The following is a 16,855-nucleotide window of genomic DNA, read 5'->3' as shown; positions in this document are numbered from 1 at the left end:
AGTACATCATTCACACAAGATGATTGGAGTAAAATGAATGAGAAGAAATGAGTGGCATACAGTGGATCTCCAATAGTTAGCTATTGTTGTTCAGTCGCTCAGTCATATCCAACTCTTGGCGACCCCACGGACTGCAGCACGCCAGGCTTCCCTGTCCATCGCCAACTCCTGGAGCTTACTCAAACTCATGTCCATTGAGTTGGTGATGCCACCCAACCATCTCATCCTCTGTTGTCCCCTTCTCCTCCTGCCCTCAATCTTTCCCAGTCTTTTCCAAGGAGTCAGTTCTTTGCATCAGGTGGCCAAAATATTGGACCTTCAGCTTCAGGATCAGTCCTTCCAATGAATATTCAGGGTTCATTTCCTTTAGGATTGACTGGTTTGATCTCCTTGCCATCCAGGGGACTCTCAAGAGTCTTTTCCAGCACCACAGTTCAAAAACATCAGTTCTTCAGCACTCAGCCTTCTTTATCGTCCAACTCTCACATCTGTATGTGACTACTAGCTGCTATTAATAATAAGCTGCAGGGGAAGTGGTCTCTCTCTGGTTGCAGAGCCCCTGGCCAAGGCACTCACTAGGGCAGAGGGTGTCTCTTCAGAGCTGAGAGCTGACACGATCTAGGAGGAGGGCAACTGAATTTGAAAAAGGTCTTTCTCATTTCCTTGTTTCTCTCCTTTCAAATTCCATCTCAGGAACTTCAGAAGAGATGCCAGGCCCCACCTAAAGAGATAGCTTAAGGGAAAGACGTAAGCAGTGCACCCTGTGAGGGGCCAAAGGCAGGAGGACTTTGCGGAATGTCCGGGGAAAGCTGTTTTTTACCCAGACGGCAGGATAAAGTCCGGGACAGCGGGCGGGGGCCCAGCTGCTCCCTGAAGCAAAAGTCAGTGTCTAAATCCAGCGTGAAAATAGTCCCCTACCCCCCAGAGTCTCTGTCCTGCTTTGGTTTCCTTTATTTCCTTCATAGTACATGTCACATACATCATCCGTTCATTGATTTTTGTCTGACTCTCCTCACCTGAAAGCAGGGGCCACAGGAACTGAGACCGTTGATCACAGCTGTGTCTCCAGCACGAGGAAAAGTGTCTGGCACATAGAAGATGTGTGAGTGAATGACGGAATGAATGAATGAGCTAACGACGCCTGCACCTGGGCTTCAACCCCCGCTGTAGTCACAAGCCTTTGGCAAAATAGTTCCCAAACTTTGCTACACTGCAGTCCCCTGGGGCATCTTTAAAAACAGCTGCCGCCTGGCTCCTACCCAAGCCACTGTGATTCAGTTACCATCAGATATAACCTGGGCATTGACTTTTTTTTTTAATTAAAAAAGTTTTTTGGCTGCGCTGGGTCTTTGTTGCTATGTTTGGGCTTTCTCTAGTTGCTGCAAGTGGGGCTACTCTCATTGGGGTGCACAGGCTTCTCATTGTAATGTCTTCTCTTGTTGCCAAGCACAGGCTCTAGGGGCACTGATTGCAGCTCGCGGGGTTCATGGTTGCAGCTCGCAGGCTCCAGAGCATGGGCTCTGTAGCCCCAAGGCATGTGGAATCTTTCTGGACCAGAAATCCAACCTGTGTCTCCTGCATTGGCAGGCAGGTTCTTACCCACTGTGGCACCAGGGAAATCGTGGGCATTGACTTTTTTAAGCTCCCAAGTGAGTCCAGTGCGCAGCGCAGTTTTGGAACTGCGGCTTTACTATCCACTCCTAAAAATCAGAAACGTGGGCTGCCAAGTCTGGGAGGAGGGGGGGAGGGTCAGGGGAGGCATTTGAAACAGAAGAGTGGTTTATGCTCCCAAGGGTTTGCAGTCACCTGACTTTACAGAGAATAAAGGACAGGGAAGTTTTCCCCCCTTGCCCTCTCCCAGTCCAAGTCAAAGACCTTGTTCCATTTCCTCCTCACCCGCCACCACCTCCTCTTAGATGATTGGGTGAGTCAGAGGAAAGGCAGGTTCTCTGACCATCTTCCCTGCTTATTGGGTTTGCATGAGTAAGAAAACCCATTGTTTACGTGAGCACAGGTTGACAAAAATAGAGCCCAGCCTTCTGACACTCAGCCCGTGTCCAGAGTCTGTAGGACCTGGTCCCAGCCCATATCAGCCAGATATCACACAGGACAGCAGGCCCCGGGGCAGATTGCTAAGGCATCCAAGCCAAAGGACAGCCACCAGCACTGAGATATTTGCCAGTGGAAGGGGGCTCATGTTTCTGGGGCACACACCTGGTCCAAGACCTGCTCCTAGGCGAGGTAGGGTAGGAAGTGATGTGCTGTCTGGACCGTAGCTCCCAGAACAAGGGGTGGTCTGGGGTACCTCTTCTTCCCTGGGCAGCACAGACCCCTGGAGGCCCTTGCTGGAGCCGTGGGGGAGTGGGAAGGTCTTTCCCTCTGGGTTAAGAGGCCTATGTAATCCCATGATCTCGCCTACTTCCTTAGCACATTTTCTCTTTCTGAAGCCACTGCTGACTTTATCAAAGGTTGAATTTGTCCCCTGGGATGGAAAGCTGAGACTTTGTTGTGTGTGTGTGTGTTTGGCCACACCCTGCAGCATGTGGGATCTTAGTTTCCACAACCCAGGATCGAACCTGTGCCCCCTGCAATGGAAGAACAGAGGCTTGGCCACTGGACCACCAGGGAAGTCCCAGAAAGCTGAGGCTTGTTTAATACTTGGGGTGATGCTCTCTGACTTTGGAACCAAGAGAAGACAAGTGCTTGGGGTGAAGTCTGAGCCAGCAACGTGCAGGGTTTTTTCCACACAGAGAGCAGTAGCTGGTGATAAGGTGTTTGGACAGAAGTAGAGTCCAATGTGTGACCAGGTTTGACCAGTTTGACAGTCCTGGTTGATGACTGATACTCGTCTTGAAGAGCCCTAGACAGAGAGTCAGGAGCCAGGGGCTAATCCCAGCTCTGCTGTGAACTGTGAGAGGAGAAACCATTTCCCACCTTGGGGCTTGTCTCCTTGTTTGGAAATGAGTGGTTTCACTAGACTAGTGATTTGAAACACCTTCTAAGCCATGAAACACCCTGTCCGTGTGAAATTTCATGTGGAAGCCTAAATGGAAAGCAGATAGAAGTGGAGTTATTCCTATTGCTTATGGAGAGCACACCCTCACCCCGCTTTTGCAAGGTCTCCGTAGAACCCTGAGGGTTTCAAGGAGCCCAGCTTGAGAACCACTGGACCTGATGCTCGTCCCCTGCCGAACCCTGGTATTTTCATGCTGTTGTTCTCTGATCATTTGGCTCATGTTGGTTGGCATCAGTTGTTTGACTAATGTTAACACCAGGTAATGTCCAGAGAGCTCTTTTCCTGTTTTTGTTTTCTTTAATAACACTTATGGACTTGTAGAATCTCAGTTCCCCGGCCAGAGATTGAACCCTCACCCCTTGCATTAGAAGGTGGATTCTTTTATTTAAAAAAAAGAAACATAATCATGCTCATGTTTTTATTTTGTTTTTTTACATTTATTTATTAATTTATTTTTTTTGTGCTGGGCTTTTCCCTAATTGCAGTGACTTGGGGCTACCTTCTAATTTGAGGGCTTCTCACTGTGGTGGCTTCTCTTGTTGTGGAGCATAGGCTCTAGGAGCACAGACTTCAGTAGTTGTGGTTCTTGGGCTCAATAGTTTTGGCTCCTGGGCTCTAGAGCACAGGCAAAGTGGTCATGGCGCTCGGGCTTAGCTGCTCCATGGCATGTGGGATCTTCCTGGATCAGGGATCCAACCCTGTGTCTCCTGCATTGGCAGGCGGATCCTTTACCACTGAGCCACCAGGGAAGCCCCTGGAAGGCGGATTCTTAACCACTGGACCATGATGATGCCCTACCTGCTTAGCCTGGCCTCTCACATGGCCCCAAACATGTACAAAATGTTGCCTCTTCACACCCTCTGATCCTGAGCCAACTCCTGCACAGTGACAGCAGAAGGGAAGTTAACAGGGGTAGATAGCCATGGTACAGAGAGAACTCACTGATCTCTCCCCTGACCTGGATCACCCAGGTGATCATGTGTTTTCTGCCCCCATCAGCTCCTGGAGGGCCATTAACTCCTGCTTGTCCACATTCCGTCTGCTTCTCTCTGGCTTTGGCATTCAGCGTCATGGGAGTATGCTCCTATCAACAGTGGCAGAATCAGTTGCATGACATAAGAAGAATCCATTAGAGTGAATTGCAGTCTGAAAATTATTCCTGGGTATGTTTCCTGGGAGAGGGCTTCTGTTTTTAATGAGAGTGTTATTTCTCCTGAAGAGACAAGTCAGACCCCTTGGGAGATTCAGCACTGGGGAAGCACTGTGAGGGCATCACCTCCCTGCTGCTTCCCACGTTGGGCCTGTCTGACCCCATCCCTAGGAAAGAGAGGGTCTGGCACTGGCAGTCAGGAGCCCCGTCCCTACTCATCTGATATCTGGACATATTCCCAGCCTTCTCTGAGTCTCTATCTTCTCATCCATAACATGGGGGATGAGTGTTTTATTTTATAGTATTTATTTATTTATTTATTTGGCTGCACCAGGTCTTAGTTGCGACACAGGATCTTCGATCTTTGTTGCAGCATGCGCAATCTTTAACTGTGGCCTGTGAACTCTTAGTGGCAGCATGTGAGATCTATTAATAGTTCCCTGACCAGGGATGGAAGCCTGGCCCCCTGCGTTGGAAGCAGAGTCTTAACCACTGGACCACCAGGGAAGTTCCTATCATTTCATTTAAACCTCACAACTGGAAGAGGAAAGGTCTTGTTCCCAATTTATAGAAGTGGAAACTGAGGCTCTGAGTTATTACATGACTTGCCCATGGTACACTATAGGACTGGCAGGCTTTAACTCAGCTTGTCCAGTGCTGAGTTGTGATAGCATATTGTGACACTCCTCTCTGTCATTCTACTTCTCAGGACAAATACCTGGAGATGCTCCCCACCACACCAGTTTCAGGAAAAATAAAGAGGGATCAGTAGCATCACCCCCTCCACGGAGCTCTGGACCATGTCCATCAGGTTCCCCCTAGTGGGGTAAGGAGGAGCTTGACAGTCTGACTCTCCACTAATCTTGACTTTGAGAAAGCCAAGATCATCTTGGGTTTCTGCTTCTCTTCCCCTGTTCTGGGTGACCCTGTCATGTGACCTGCCTTCTGGAACTAATAGTCCTTAAGAGGCAACAAGAGACTTGGAAGAGGAGAAACTGAGACAGAACCCCAGGATTCAGCGCCACCCTAAAACCTCACCTGAGGGAGCCAAGCTAAGGTCTCAGGGTGGAGCTGAAAAGGCAGAGCCGGCCCAGGGTGCATGGACTCAGTCAGGCAGCACACCTTTGATGAATGCCTAAAATCAAGTGTACCCACTGGGTCAGCGTGCAAAACAACCCATGAAGTAGACAGTGCCAGTCCCATTTTACAGATGAACACACTGAGTCTGAGATGTCATAGAACTTGTCCTAAGACTTGCAACTGGCCAAAAGGATTCAAACCGAGTTCTGTCTGATTCCAAAGCCACTGCTCTTTCTGGTACACCACAATGCTCCTGAGTGTTAGGACTGTGGGGGTGGACACGAAACCAGAGTGAGAAACAGTCTGTGGCCTCCACATGTAGATCTGAGAACTGCAGCGCATAAGCAGGGAGGAGAGGGCCAGTTGTGACAGAGTTTCCATCTACACTGCCCCAGCCTCCTCCCACATGCAACCCTGGCCAGAAGGCTCCCCACCCTCTGGCTAATGCTGTCCGTTTTGGAGGGTCCCCAGCAGGTCTGAGAGCCCCAGTGGAATGCTTTGCCTCAAGAGACAGGCCCTGGTAAACAGAAAGGCAGCTGGAAGTTTGTTTACAAGGGAGATATTGGGGAGAGAGGAAGCTGAGAGCAAAGAGCCAAAGATAAGGGGGCTGAAAAAGCTGTGTGTGTGTGTGTGTGTATTGATGTTGGACCAAAGGGCGCTACCCATACCAAAGTGCCACCTTGTTGGTCAGTGAGAACTCAGGGATGGCCAAGATAGCTTCACATGGGCTTGAACCAGACAGTTAGGAGGGTAAGTCTGCTCTGCACCCTCCCCGGTTACACAGTGCAACGTCAAGTCAAAGGGAAGCCACGCTTGCAAAATTTGCTGGTTTACAGTTTGCCGTCTTTTAATCCGCAGCATAATGAAGAGTTATGAGGGAGCACATTTTTTACTTATGTTATACTTACTAGGATCCAACAGATGAGGTGCTTTCCTTGTTTTTTTTTAGTTCTTGTGCCGCTTGCTTGGTTCTTTGTATTCCCATACTGGTTAAAAAGACAACTTTGACTTTACATCAAAAGGTCGGGAAAGTTGTGGGTGGGATTCAGAATGAGAATCAATTTAGGAGTCACAAAGACCCTAATGCTGGAAGGGATTGGGGGCAGGAGGAGAAGGGGACGACAGAGGATGAGATGGCTGGATGGCATCACGACTCGATGGACGTGAGTTTGAGTAAACTCTGGGAGTTGGTGATGGACAGGGAGGCCTGGCGTGCTGCGATTCATGGGGTCGCAAAGAGTCGGACACGACTGAGCGACTGAAGTGACCTGAACTGAGACTCAGGCGGGTGGCAGTGGGCGGCGACGGCGGGTGTGGGGTCTTGTCGGCGGGTCTCCGTTCGCGTCCGCAAACGTGAACCAGGAAGCAATGACGGCAAACTGAGAGTATCCTGGAGCGGGCAGCGGCGGTCACAGCGCCCGCCTGAGAGGCGCGTGAATTTACAAACTCCGGAATCCCAGGGCCCCGGCCGCCGAAACGCCGGCGGCAGTAACCTGGCGGCGCGGGCTCGGGAGGGCCCAGGCGAGCTCCACCTCCGGAGGCGCCCGCTGGGGCCCGGGGAAGGGGGCGTGGCCCGGGCCCGCCTCGCGGCCGCGCGGCCAATAACCGGCGTCGCCCCCGCCACCTGCCCCTACCTTAGGGGGCGGGGTTACCTGGACCCCGCCCCCCGCGGCTCGGGTTCCCAGGCCGCGCTTCCTTCTCCCCTCGCCCCGCCCCCGGCGCGAGGCCCCGCCCCCTTCGAACCCGGAGCCCGGGCGCCTCGTGATGTCACGGCAGCTTTGATACAAAGAACCCTTCGGCCCACGCGGGTCTCCCGGCAACGGGCGCGGGTGGGGGCGGGGCCGGCGCCGTCAACTGGTGCCGAACCCGGCAAGCAGTCTCGGCGCGCACCGGGCTGTTCCCTGCGCTCGGCCTGCCGCTTCCCGGTTCGCCCAACCGACCCGCTCCCGGCCGTTTCTCTCCTTTCTGCAGCACACCGACCCGCGCGCGGCCGGACGGGGATGCGCACCCCGCCAGCCACCGGGGGCCAGGTAAGCGGCTGCCGGGGCAGGGGGAGGGCTTGGGGCTCCGACGACGCGCACCTTGCCGGGCCCGTGGGCCCGGGACTGGGGAAGTTGCCGGATCACGGAACTTCGCCCGCAGTCCGGGCGCCGGCCACTTCCCTGGGAGGGTCCCTCTGGTCGGGGAGGTCCGGTTACCTGCGCCCGGGTGCGCTGGGCCGCAGGAGTGTAAGTCGCCACCCCCGACCCTCTCCGGCTCCCTGGTGCGAGGGTGGGCAGCGGTGGCCCCGGGGCGCGAGGAGAGGCGGTCAGTTCCTTCTAGGCGCCGTTTCAGAAGGTGTTTAGAGGCGGATCTAGTGGGCTGGAAAGGAGGTTTGTTTGCCCGGACGCCTCCCTTGGGACATCCCCCGCCCCCGCGTCCCACCTCGGCTCCCAGGGCGCCTGCCCCTCCAGGACCAGTATTACCCTAGCTCCCTGCCCTTGGCCCTACTGAGTCCCAAAGCGGGCCGTCCACAGGCGAAGTTTTCCCTTAGCTCTCGCAGGCTGCACGGACCCTGTTCCCGGGCTTCCCTCATCTTCGAGGGTCTCTGCTAGACAGGAGGGAGGACCAGCCTAGTTTGGGGTTTGGCCCTGCTCCTTCCCAGCCGAGAGGATACGGAGGCCGGACGTGTGCGCGGGCTCCCACCTCCTAGTTCTCAGGGCCCCAAGAACCCGCAGGTCCGCCCCGGTAGTCGTGGCAGTTGTCACAGCCGCTTCTCTCTGAGGTCTGGGCGGAGCAGGCTTGGAGAACCGAGTGAGCTGTAGGAACCCTACGCAGCCCCGGACTTTATTTCTTCCCGTCCTTGCTCACCCTCCAGGGTACCTCTTTCCACATGTCCCCTTCTCCCCTGCTCTCCTACAGATGGCTGGAGGGGACACATCTTTCAGCCCTGAGGGACATGCCAGTGTTCCTTGACTGATTTACAGGCCGCCTCCTCACAGGAGAGTGAGGGAGGTGGGCTTGGATACTCAGCGTGTGGGACTTGGGTGGCAGCCCGCTGGGCTGATTCCTGGTGATCCACCAAACGTCTGTCCTCCCTTCCTGGAGCCTGGTGCTCATCGCGGGGGCTCCCGGGAAGGGACACCCCCGGGTCCTTTCCCTGGTGAAATGTAGTTACAGTGAGGGCTGGGAGGAGGGTCCCAGCTGGTGCACCTCAGAACCCTGCAGTAGGGTTCTCTTATCTCTCTCTGTAACCATCTAGCCCAGCCTTGGTGGAGTCTTAGAGTCACTGATTTTGACTGGCAAGTCACTGGTCTTGCCACCCACTCGCCACCAGCTTACTCCACGACTGTCCCAAGCCTTACCCTGCTCAGCTGACATTCATGAAATGCCGATTTTGTGCCCAAGGGCTATAAACTCTGGACACTTTCCACCCCTCCAGGTGTTTGAAGGCTGTTGGGAGGTGGGGGACTGATAATCTGGGTCCAGTTGCTCCCTGCCCAACCCTGCCCTGCCCCAGCCCTCAGGGAGGAGTTGATCTGGCTTGTCTCCAAGGTCCCTGTGACTTCACCCAGGCGCCTGTGTCCCCTGTGGGATTCTTAAGTAGGAGGCAGTACAACTCGGGCAGATGCCAACTGGGGAACAGCTCTGTAATTTGGAGACCCTGGCTTTGATGGAGACGGTGGGGCAGATGACTAAGGCAGGCATGAGATAAGACTGTGCCTAGAGTATGGACGGGACAAGCTGGACCAGGTGAGCAGGCAGGAGGCGTGGCCTTTGCCCCAAGGAGGACCAGTAAGAGAGACTGCCTGGAGCCTGTCCTTGGAAAGGACTTTCGTTCAGCTGAGGGCAGAAAGAAGAAATCAGAGTGCCTGGAGCAGCCTGCCCTGGGGAGGCACTAGGCTTCAGCAGGAGAACTGCTGGTTGGTGAATATTCTCCTGTCCTCCACCCTCCCTCCCTCCTGGCCTCTCTTCAGAACCTTCAGGCCCCTCCCCAAAGCACACTCGCTGCTTCATGGCCTCCTGGCCCCTTCCCCTCCTGCAGGGACCAGCTAGCCCCACACCCAGGGCTTTCTCTTCAGCTGCTCACCTGGAGCCCTCTCAGCTCTCACCTGCCAGCACCTTCCTCATTCCTCACCACGGTGGCTAGAAACTTATTTTCCTAGGGCTCCAATCCCTCCTCTGAGGTGGCTCTTGTGCCAAGGGATGTTTCACAGCTGATCCTGCTTTAAGGGGCTTCACAGTTTGACTTTTTATTTATTTTTAAAATAATTTTATTTATTTATTGGCTGCGCTGGGTCCTTGTTGCCGCACGGGCTTTTCCCTAGCTGCACAGAGCAGGGGCTACTCTCTAGTTGCGGTGCGCGGGCTTCTCCATGCGGTGGCTTCCGTTGTTGCGGAGCATGGGCTCTAGAGCACAGGTTAAGTGGTTGGGGTGCACAGGCTTTGTGGCTCCGTGGCATGTGGGATCTTCCTGGACCAGGGATCGAACCGACATCTCCTGCATTGGCAGATTCTTTACCACTGAGTCACCAGGGAAGCCCTCACTTTGCCTTTTATATTTTAGGTGTAGATAGAGAAGAGGCACGCAGGGGGAGCAGGTGGAGAGAGGTTCCAAATAAAATAGCAAATGAGCAGTTCTGGGAGGTAGGCACCTCAGGGACCCAGGACCTTAGACAGGGGGCAGGGGGACAGCCTGGGCAGAGGGAGCCCACCTCCCTCTGCCCCCCAGCACAAGGCTTATTGCCTTTGGATGAGAAAGCATCTCTGGCATTGTCTGCTGCCTGACCTTGGCAGTGGGCACAGTGCCTTGGCTCTGCAGGATCCCTGGGGGTGGACGTTTTCCTCTGTGACTTGACCCAGCAACTGGGTGTTGATGGCATCAAGTCACTGGCCTCTTCAATGGGGAGGACCATTCAGGGCTTCTACTGCCTGGTCCCGCAGCTGGATAACCTGCCCACCGCCAGCTGAGCACACGACAGGCTTGTTGATTGGGCAGGCCCACCTGGCATCTGTCTGGACATTGTGTGAACATGTCCCCGGGCTGTGGTACACGGTCTCCTCCTCTAGGTGGTTTCCAGGGCACAGATCCTTCCCCATACCTATTCCCCCAGCTTGCACCAAGCACATTGCTGGGCCCAGGCAATTCCTTCATTCAGCAACATTTGAGCATCTAATTCGTGTTAGATTCTGTGCTGGACACAGCAGTGAACCCAGCCGACAGCAGTCCCTGCCTTCAGGGAGCTCACTGTGACAGCAGAGGACAGGCAAACAGGGAAAACCTGCAGCGTGAGAGGTGCCGGGAGAGAAAGCAGGGTCCTGGGGAGTGCGGGGAGAGGTGTTTTTAAACAGAGTGGGCAGGGAAGTCCTCCAGGAGAAGCTGGCCTCTGACCACAGAGGCCCGGAAGTAGGCCCACGGCTGATGAGGTGCACCCACGGACTTGAAGGGAGGCCGCCAAGATCAAAGAGAGAGAGAGAGACTGGGGCAGGTGTGCTGTGCCAGGGGCCAGCCGGGGTGCCAGGAGGAGAGCAGCCGTGCAGCTGAGAACGCCGCGGGCACAGATGCGTTTCAGGGCTCGGTCCTCACCGGGCCCCTGCTGTCAAGGGGTGTGGACGTGAAGGCGTTCCTGGGGAGAGGTGTGGGGCTGCGTGGCCATCTCTGGGTCCGATGAGCCTGTCCGAGTAAATATGGAAACTGTTCTTGTCAGGCTGTTGTTTCCATTCCTCAAGTCGATACCAGCAAAACCCACCTGGATGGTGTCCATAAACGCTGTCGAAGCTGGTGGATCACGGTCGGGACTGTCCCCCTCGCCCCCGTCCCCAAGGGCTACTGCTGCCATGGGTGCGGCAGGCACAGCCCTCAAGACCTGCGGAGAGCTGGCAGCCCTCGCTCAACCTCACTCTGGCTGCCCCCCGCACCCAGGGCTCAGCTTCCTCGTCTCCTCCTCCGGCTCCCTGATTTCCCTTAGCGCCCTCTTCACTCCCGCTACCCATGGCCAGGTGGCAGCTCACCTGTGTGCCCCGGTCTCCTTGGGAGCCCAGCAGAGGCCCTCACGCACCTGGGCAGCAGCCTCGGGCTCATCTCTGTATAGCTGAGGGCCCTGATGGTGAATGTGTGTGTGAAGTGGAAGGAGAAGCTGGGTATCCAGAAACCAGTGCGTCCTCCAAGGGGCACGTGGAGGTCTGGGGGAGGCGGGGTCCCAGTGACCTTGACACAGCTCCTTCTGGCAGACAGTACAAGTAATACTGACTTTTCTAACCCCTCTTCTTGACTTCCTTCAAGAAATGGGAAGTTGCCCGACTGTTGGACGTATTTTTAATTGATTCAACCTGCTTCGTCTTTCCAGACAAGTGGGTTCTTCCCCAGCAATGTAAACATGATTCAAATGAAAACAAAGCTCTGTAGCAGTTATTATTAATATCTGCAGCTCTGCTCATGGGTGCTTTTCTCTTTTAAGGGATTGAAAAGAGGAAGGCCTAATCAAAACGGGAGTGTGGGAGAGTGGGTGGGAGCTCGCTCACCCTTGAGTCATCTTTTATCACCCCCACCCTCCTGCGCTCTGCAGGCCTAATTTCCATAGAAAGGGACCACGTGCATTTCATGTAGCCAGTGCTGTCTGCGGTGGACCAGGGATCAGAGAGCAGAGAGGGGTCTTCTGTCAGCACCAGACTTCAGTCTACCCCTTAGGATAGGAGAGACATAGGAGCAAGTTTCTTCTTCTTGCTCACCCGTTTTCCTGGGAGAAATACCTGCCTCAAAACACAAGTGCTCAGCACCCAAAGCCTGTTTTCTTAAAGCAGGAAAAAAAGTGTTACAGCCAGAAAACACCTGCATCTAGATCCCTGGCTCTGCTGCGTGAAGTTCTTTGGGCAGGCTACCTCAACTTCCTGGGCTTCCCTGGTGGCTCAGTTGGTATAGAATCCCCCTGCCAGTGCAGGAGACCCAGGTTCAATCCCTGGGTTGGAAAGATCCCCTGGAGAAGGAAATGGCAACCCACTCCAGTATTCTTGCCTGGGAAATCCCCTGGACAGAGGAACCTGGCAGGCTACAGTCCATGGGGTCGCAAAGAGTCAGAGACGACCTAGTGACTACACCACCAACCGCTATCTTGACTTCCCGAGCCTCAGTTTTCCCACCTGTAGAATGGGTGTGATAATACTATCCACCTCATAGGGTAGTAATGCAGATAACATGAGCTCCTGTGACCTGCAGTACCCAGAGTGGGTTCTGAATCTTGCTCAGTTGGCGCCTGGTGGATGATTAGGTAACTAGGGCCAGCATAGTGTGGTCCCTGAGAGCCTGGGCTCCGGAGTTGGGCTCTCTGGGTTCAAGTCCTGGCTCTTCCAGCTGCTGTTTGTGGAATCCTAGGGAACTTACTTAACTTGTCTGTGCCTCAGTTTCCTTGTCTGTGAAAAGAGAATGATGCTACTACCTCCCTCGCAAGGTGGTTATGTGGATCAGATATGTAAATGTATGGAAAGCATTTAAAACAGTGCTTGGCATAAGAGCAAACTTATTTTTAGTTCTTTCAGACTTCTGCTGGTTTGATTCTTATGACTGATAGCCATAGCACCTAACCAAACTGCTTTCTATTTTTACTTTTTGGCTACATCTTGTGGCATATGGGATCTTTGTTCCCTGACCAGAGAGTGAACCCTCACCCCTTGCATTGGAAGCACGGAGTCTTAACCAATGGGCCACCTGGGAAGTCCCTAACAGAACTTCTCGCAGGGAGGCTGTCAGCCCCGAAACAGGAAGGTGGTGGGAAAAACTACACTACCGGAGGACGGTTATGGGAGGAGCAAGATTGCACGTCCTTAGCTTCTGTGCTTTTTTTTTTTTTAATATAGTTTCACTTTTTGTCGCTAACTTAGATTTTTTTTAATGTATTTATATAGGGCTGTACTGGATCTTCATTGCTGTGTGGGCTTTTCTCTAGTTGCAGAGAGTGGGGGCTCCTCTCTAGTTGGGTACGCTGGCTTCTCAGTACACTGGCTTCCCTCGTGGCGGAACATGGGCTTTCGAGCCTGCAGCCTTCAGTAGTTGTGGTGCAGTGGCATGTGAAGTCTTCCCAGACCAGGGATCAAACCCGTGTCCCCTACATTGACTGGCGGATGCTTAACCACTGGACCACCAGGGAAGTCCTTCTGTGCTTTTAAATAAACCAACGTGGCCTTTGCAGACTCTGGGGTTGGATGAAGTGACTGCCACCTGCCCAGAGGCAGTCTGTGAATGAGATGCAGAGCGTGTTCCCAGGTGCCAGCCATTTCCTCCGGGGCTTGGTGTGGGGCTGGGCCTGGCGCTTCCTCCCAGAGGCTGCCTGCTTTGCAGGGCCATGGCCTCTCTACCCAGGAGAGGGGGTCTGCGCCTCTGCCCTTCACCTCCAGCCGGGGCCTGCCTGTCCCTCCACCTATGCTCAGCTGGAAAAGCCAGCTTAGACCTGGGCTGCCCGCCTGCCGCTGCCGTGCAGTCCCCGCCTTATTGAAGCACTATGGCTCTGGCTGGTTGCAGGCCCCAGGAGACCGGGAGAGCAGCCAGTGGAAAGGTGTGGGCTGTGCAGCCACCTGGCCACATCGAGTGATTGCCCTCAGGAATTTTCCAAGGAGCAGACCTGCCTGTCTCTCCAGCTTGGTTACTCGGAGGTCTGCAGCACCCCTGAGGCGAAGCTGGCCAGACCGGCTGGCCAGGTGGGTGGTGGTCAGGACAAGCTCTGGCTGACAGTGTTGAGTAACCTTGAATTGGTGGCCTGGAAAAATGAGGGTCCTCGTTGACAAGACAGGTCTGGCCAGCACATTGTTGTGTGATTATCTGCACGAGTTATTAGCAGAGAAGGAGCTCACAGTACGGGGGTGTGTGTGTGTGTGTGTGTACGTGCGTACATACGTGTATGCACACATGCATGCCTAGAGCTGTCACCTACCCTTCTCTGAGCATACACACAGCCAAGGAACTGGCTGAGTCCCTTTCCCCACTAATACTCACACTGTATTTTATAGATCCTAAGACATACTTTTTTTTCTCACATTTTAGCATCTCAAATTGCTGTGTGTCATACATTTGTTGGTGTGTTATAATTTGACAGTGCCATCTCTTAGCATACTTGAAATAATGGTGCATCTTGAAATCGAAGGCATCTTGAATTTAATGAAACCCACAAAGTAAGTAACCTGTAGAGGTCTTATTAGTGCCCAGTTTCTTGAAGGAAGGAAGTAGAACCACGTTATAGTGGTGGGAGAATTTATGACATGACATCCTGATGTGGTTCAAGGGAATGAGCTTGGAAACCGGGCAGACCTGGACTCAGTTTCCAGCTTTTTAGCTCAGAAGCTGTGTGATCTTGGGGAAGTAGAGCAACCTCTCTGAGCCCTGGGTTCTTCCTCTACCAATTGTGGGTCATGGCTCCACAGCCATCAGGATTGTACGCTGTGGCTGACAGTGTGGCTTTCGCTGTTCCTCTCTTGCTGGGTACTGACCATCTAAGGTCACACTCTTCCTTCCGCCTGAGTTGAAAGGGAACATGAAGGCAGCAAGTGGGTCCTTGGCCTTCCGAAGATAACAGATGGAGCTGGCCTTCATTCCCTGGCTTCTTTTTTTTTTTTTAAAAGAGACGGGGTCTCGCTATGTTGTCCAGGCTGGAGTACAGTGGCTATTCACAGGCGCGATCCCACTACTGATCAGCACAGGAGTTTTGACCTGCTCCGTTTCCGACCTGGGCCGGTTCACCCCTCCTTAGGCAACCTGGTGGTCCCCCGCTCCCGGGAGGTCACCATATTGATGCCGAACTTAGTGCGGACACCCGATCGGCATAGCGCACTGCAGCCCAGAACTCCTGAGCTCAAGCGATCCTCCAGCCTCAGCCTCCCGAGTAGCTGGGACTACAGGCGCGCGCCACCGCGCCCGGCCATTCCCTGGCTTCTTGACTCAGTGTATAATCCTTGAACACATCTTTTCCTTCCTCCCCTCCTCCTCCTCCCACTTTGCCGGAGTTTTCATTTTCACATGTGTTTCCCTTTAGCAATTTTCTTGCAAATCTCTCTCCTCTCCCTTTCTGTAAAATCTTCCCACATGTAGCCTCTTTGAAAAGCTCCCTGTGCTGGGAGAGGGGAGGAGGCTACGCCCCGTTTCCAGGATGGCACAGGCCCCTGGAGCCTCAAGACAGTAGTCAGTGGTCTAGTGTGCTGTGGTCCCTGCAACCCTCAGCTCAAGTCCAGCTTCTGATGCCACCAGCCCGGCTAATTCCTGTTCCCATGGCCTGCAGAGCTCAGCCTGAGAGGCTGCTCCAATGCTAAGTGATGGACCCTGCCATCACCAAGAGTATTTAATATTCCTATACCTTCCTTGCTGTATTGAAAGCAGACCTTGTTCAAATCCTAGTCCCGAGGGCTCTGTGACCTTGTCAAATTGCTTAACCTCTCTGAGCCCCGGTTTTCTCATCTGAACCATGGCTGATGCACAGAAACATCCAGCATGTGCTAGTTGCCTGATGTCTTCTTTCCTGGTCTTCCTCAAATGTTTAAGACCACTTGTGTTTCTTGAACTGGGTGCCAAGGGCTCAGGGAGTGCCCGCCGACAGCGTCACTCCAAGTAAGTGCCCTGAAACAGCTGGAGGAGTCCAGGGCAGGGAGTAGGGCGGTGAAGGCACGGGGACCCGCCTGTGTAAGCGGGATGTGATGGGTGGGCTGGCTGGGCTGCAGGGGAGGGAATGGGGTAACCAGTCAGTACTCGGCACAATACTTGGGGGTGAAATTAACAAGGTGGGGGCTGCTCACTAAGGGAGGAGCAGTTCTGAGGGAGCAGCAAGTCGAGATTGAGATGTCTACCTGAAAGTGGGCCACGCTGAGCTGAGGAGCTCAGATGCTGGCTGGAGGGAGACTGTCAGAGCGGGCTGTGGTCTTTTTTTTTTTTTTTTAATATCTATTTGGCTACACTGAGTCTTAGTTGCAGCACTCCAGATCTTTGATCTTAGTTGTAGCATGCGAGCTCTCGGTATGTGCGACATCCAGTTCCCCAACCAGGGATCAAACCTGGGACCCCTGCATTGGGAGCACAGTCTTAGCCGGAAGTCCCCCGGCTGTCATCTTAGACCTTGTTTTCATCAGTGGTCTCTTCTCTGCCTCTCTTGAGATCCTGATGAAGCCAGTAGCCTGACTTCCTCCATTTTGCATACAGTGTCGGGGGTTCGCAGCCCTACCCTTGATGAGATCTGAGGGTGGACCTCGGTTATTTGCATGTACCAAGGGGTGTAATGCTTTTAACCAGACCTAAGAGGCATGGAGATGCAGGTAGGGTAGAACCCTGCTCAAAAGGAGCCCATATCAGCTGGCGCAGCGGCTCCTCGGGGGCCCCCGGGAGGCAATGCTCCTGGCTTAGTTTGGGGGGGAACCAGTGGGTTAGCTGTGCTAAGGCTGGGAAAGAAAAAACTGCCTGCTCAGTAATGCTTTTCTCCTTAAAATGGTACATAAGGGGCAGGGGAGGTGAATTAGAGGACCCAGCCTGGCATGTGCCTCTTTACCCGGTGCCCCAGGGAGGGTTGTGGGTGGAGGCAGGGCTCACTGTGGGGAGGGCGCCCCGAGATGGCTGGAGGGCTCAGGGACCCCAGTTCAGGGCTGAGGGTGAGGGGGGACGTGGA

General features: G+C 54.0%; 1 protein-coding gene and 1 long non-coding RNA gene across 5 annotated transcripts in view; one reads left to right on the top strand and one right to left on the bottom strand.

Moving 5' to 3' along the window:
* Positions 1-16,855, top strand: part of RAB11FIP4 (RAB11 family interacting protein 4) — a 103,678-nt gene that overhangs the window by 60,847 nt on the left and 25,976 nt on the right. The window contains exon 1 of one of the 4 annotated variants that reach the window (XM_043903116.1): positions 6,991-7,276. The exons of the other annotated variants lie outside the window; for them this stretch is intronic. Coding sequence (XP_043759051.1) covers positions 7,247-7,276 — 30 coding nt within the window. The 5' untranslated portion in view covers positions 6,991-7,246. Of the gene's footprint in view, positions 1-6,990; positions 7,277-16,855 lie in introns of those variants that run through there. 4 annotated transcript variants of the gene reach the window in all.
* LOC122694414 lies at positions 1,841-15,154 on the bottom strand. Its single transcript, XR_006341184.1, has 4 exons — positions 14,836-15,154; positions 9,722-9,726; positions 7,487-7,502; positions 1,841-1,854 (listed from the first exon to the last, which is right to left on the bottom strand). It is a non-coding gene; the product is annotated as an uncharacterized LOC122694414 (long non-coding RNA).

Source organism: Cervus elaphus, chromosome 5 (assembly GCF_910594005.1).
Source record: "Cervus elaphus chromosome 5, mCerEla1.1, whole genome shotgun sequence".
NCBI classification, from domain to species: domain Eukaryota; kingdom Metazoa; phylum Chordata; class Mammalia; order Artiodactyla; family Cervidae; genus Cervus; species Cervus elaphus.
Note: the sequence above shows the minus strand (reverse complement) of the source record. Positions and strands in the feature narration are given on the sequence as shown.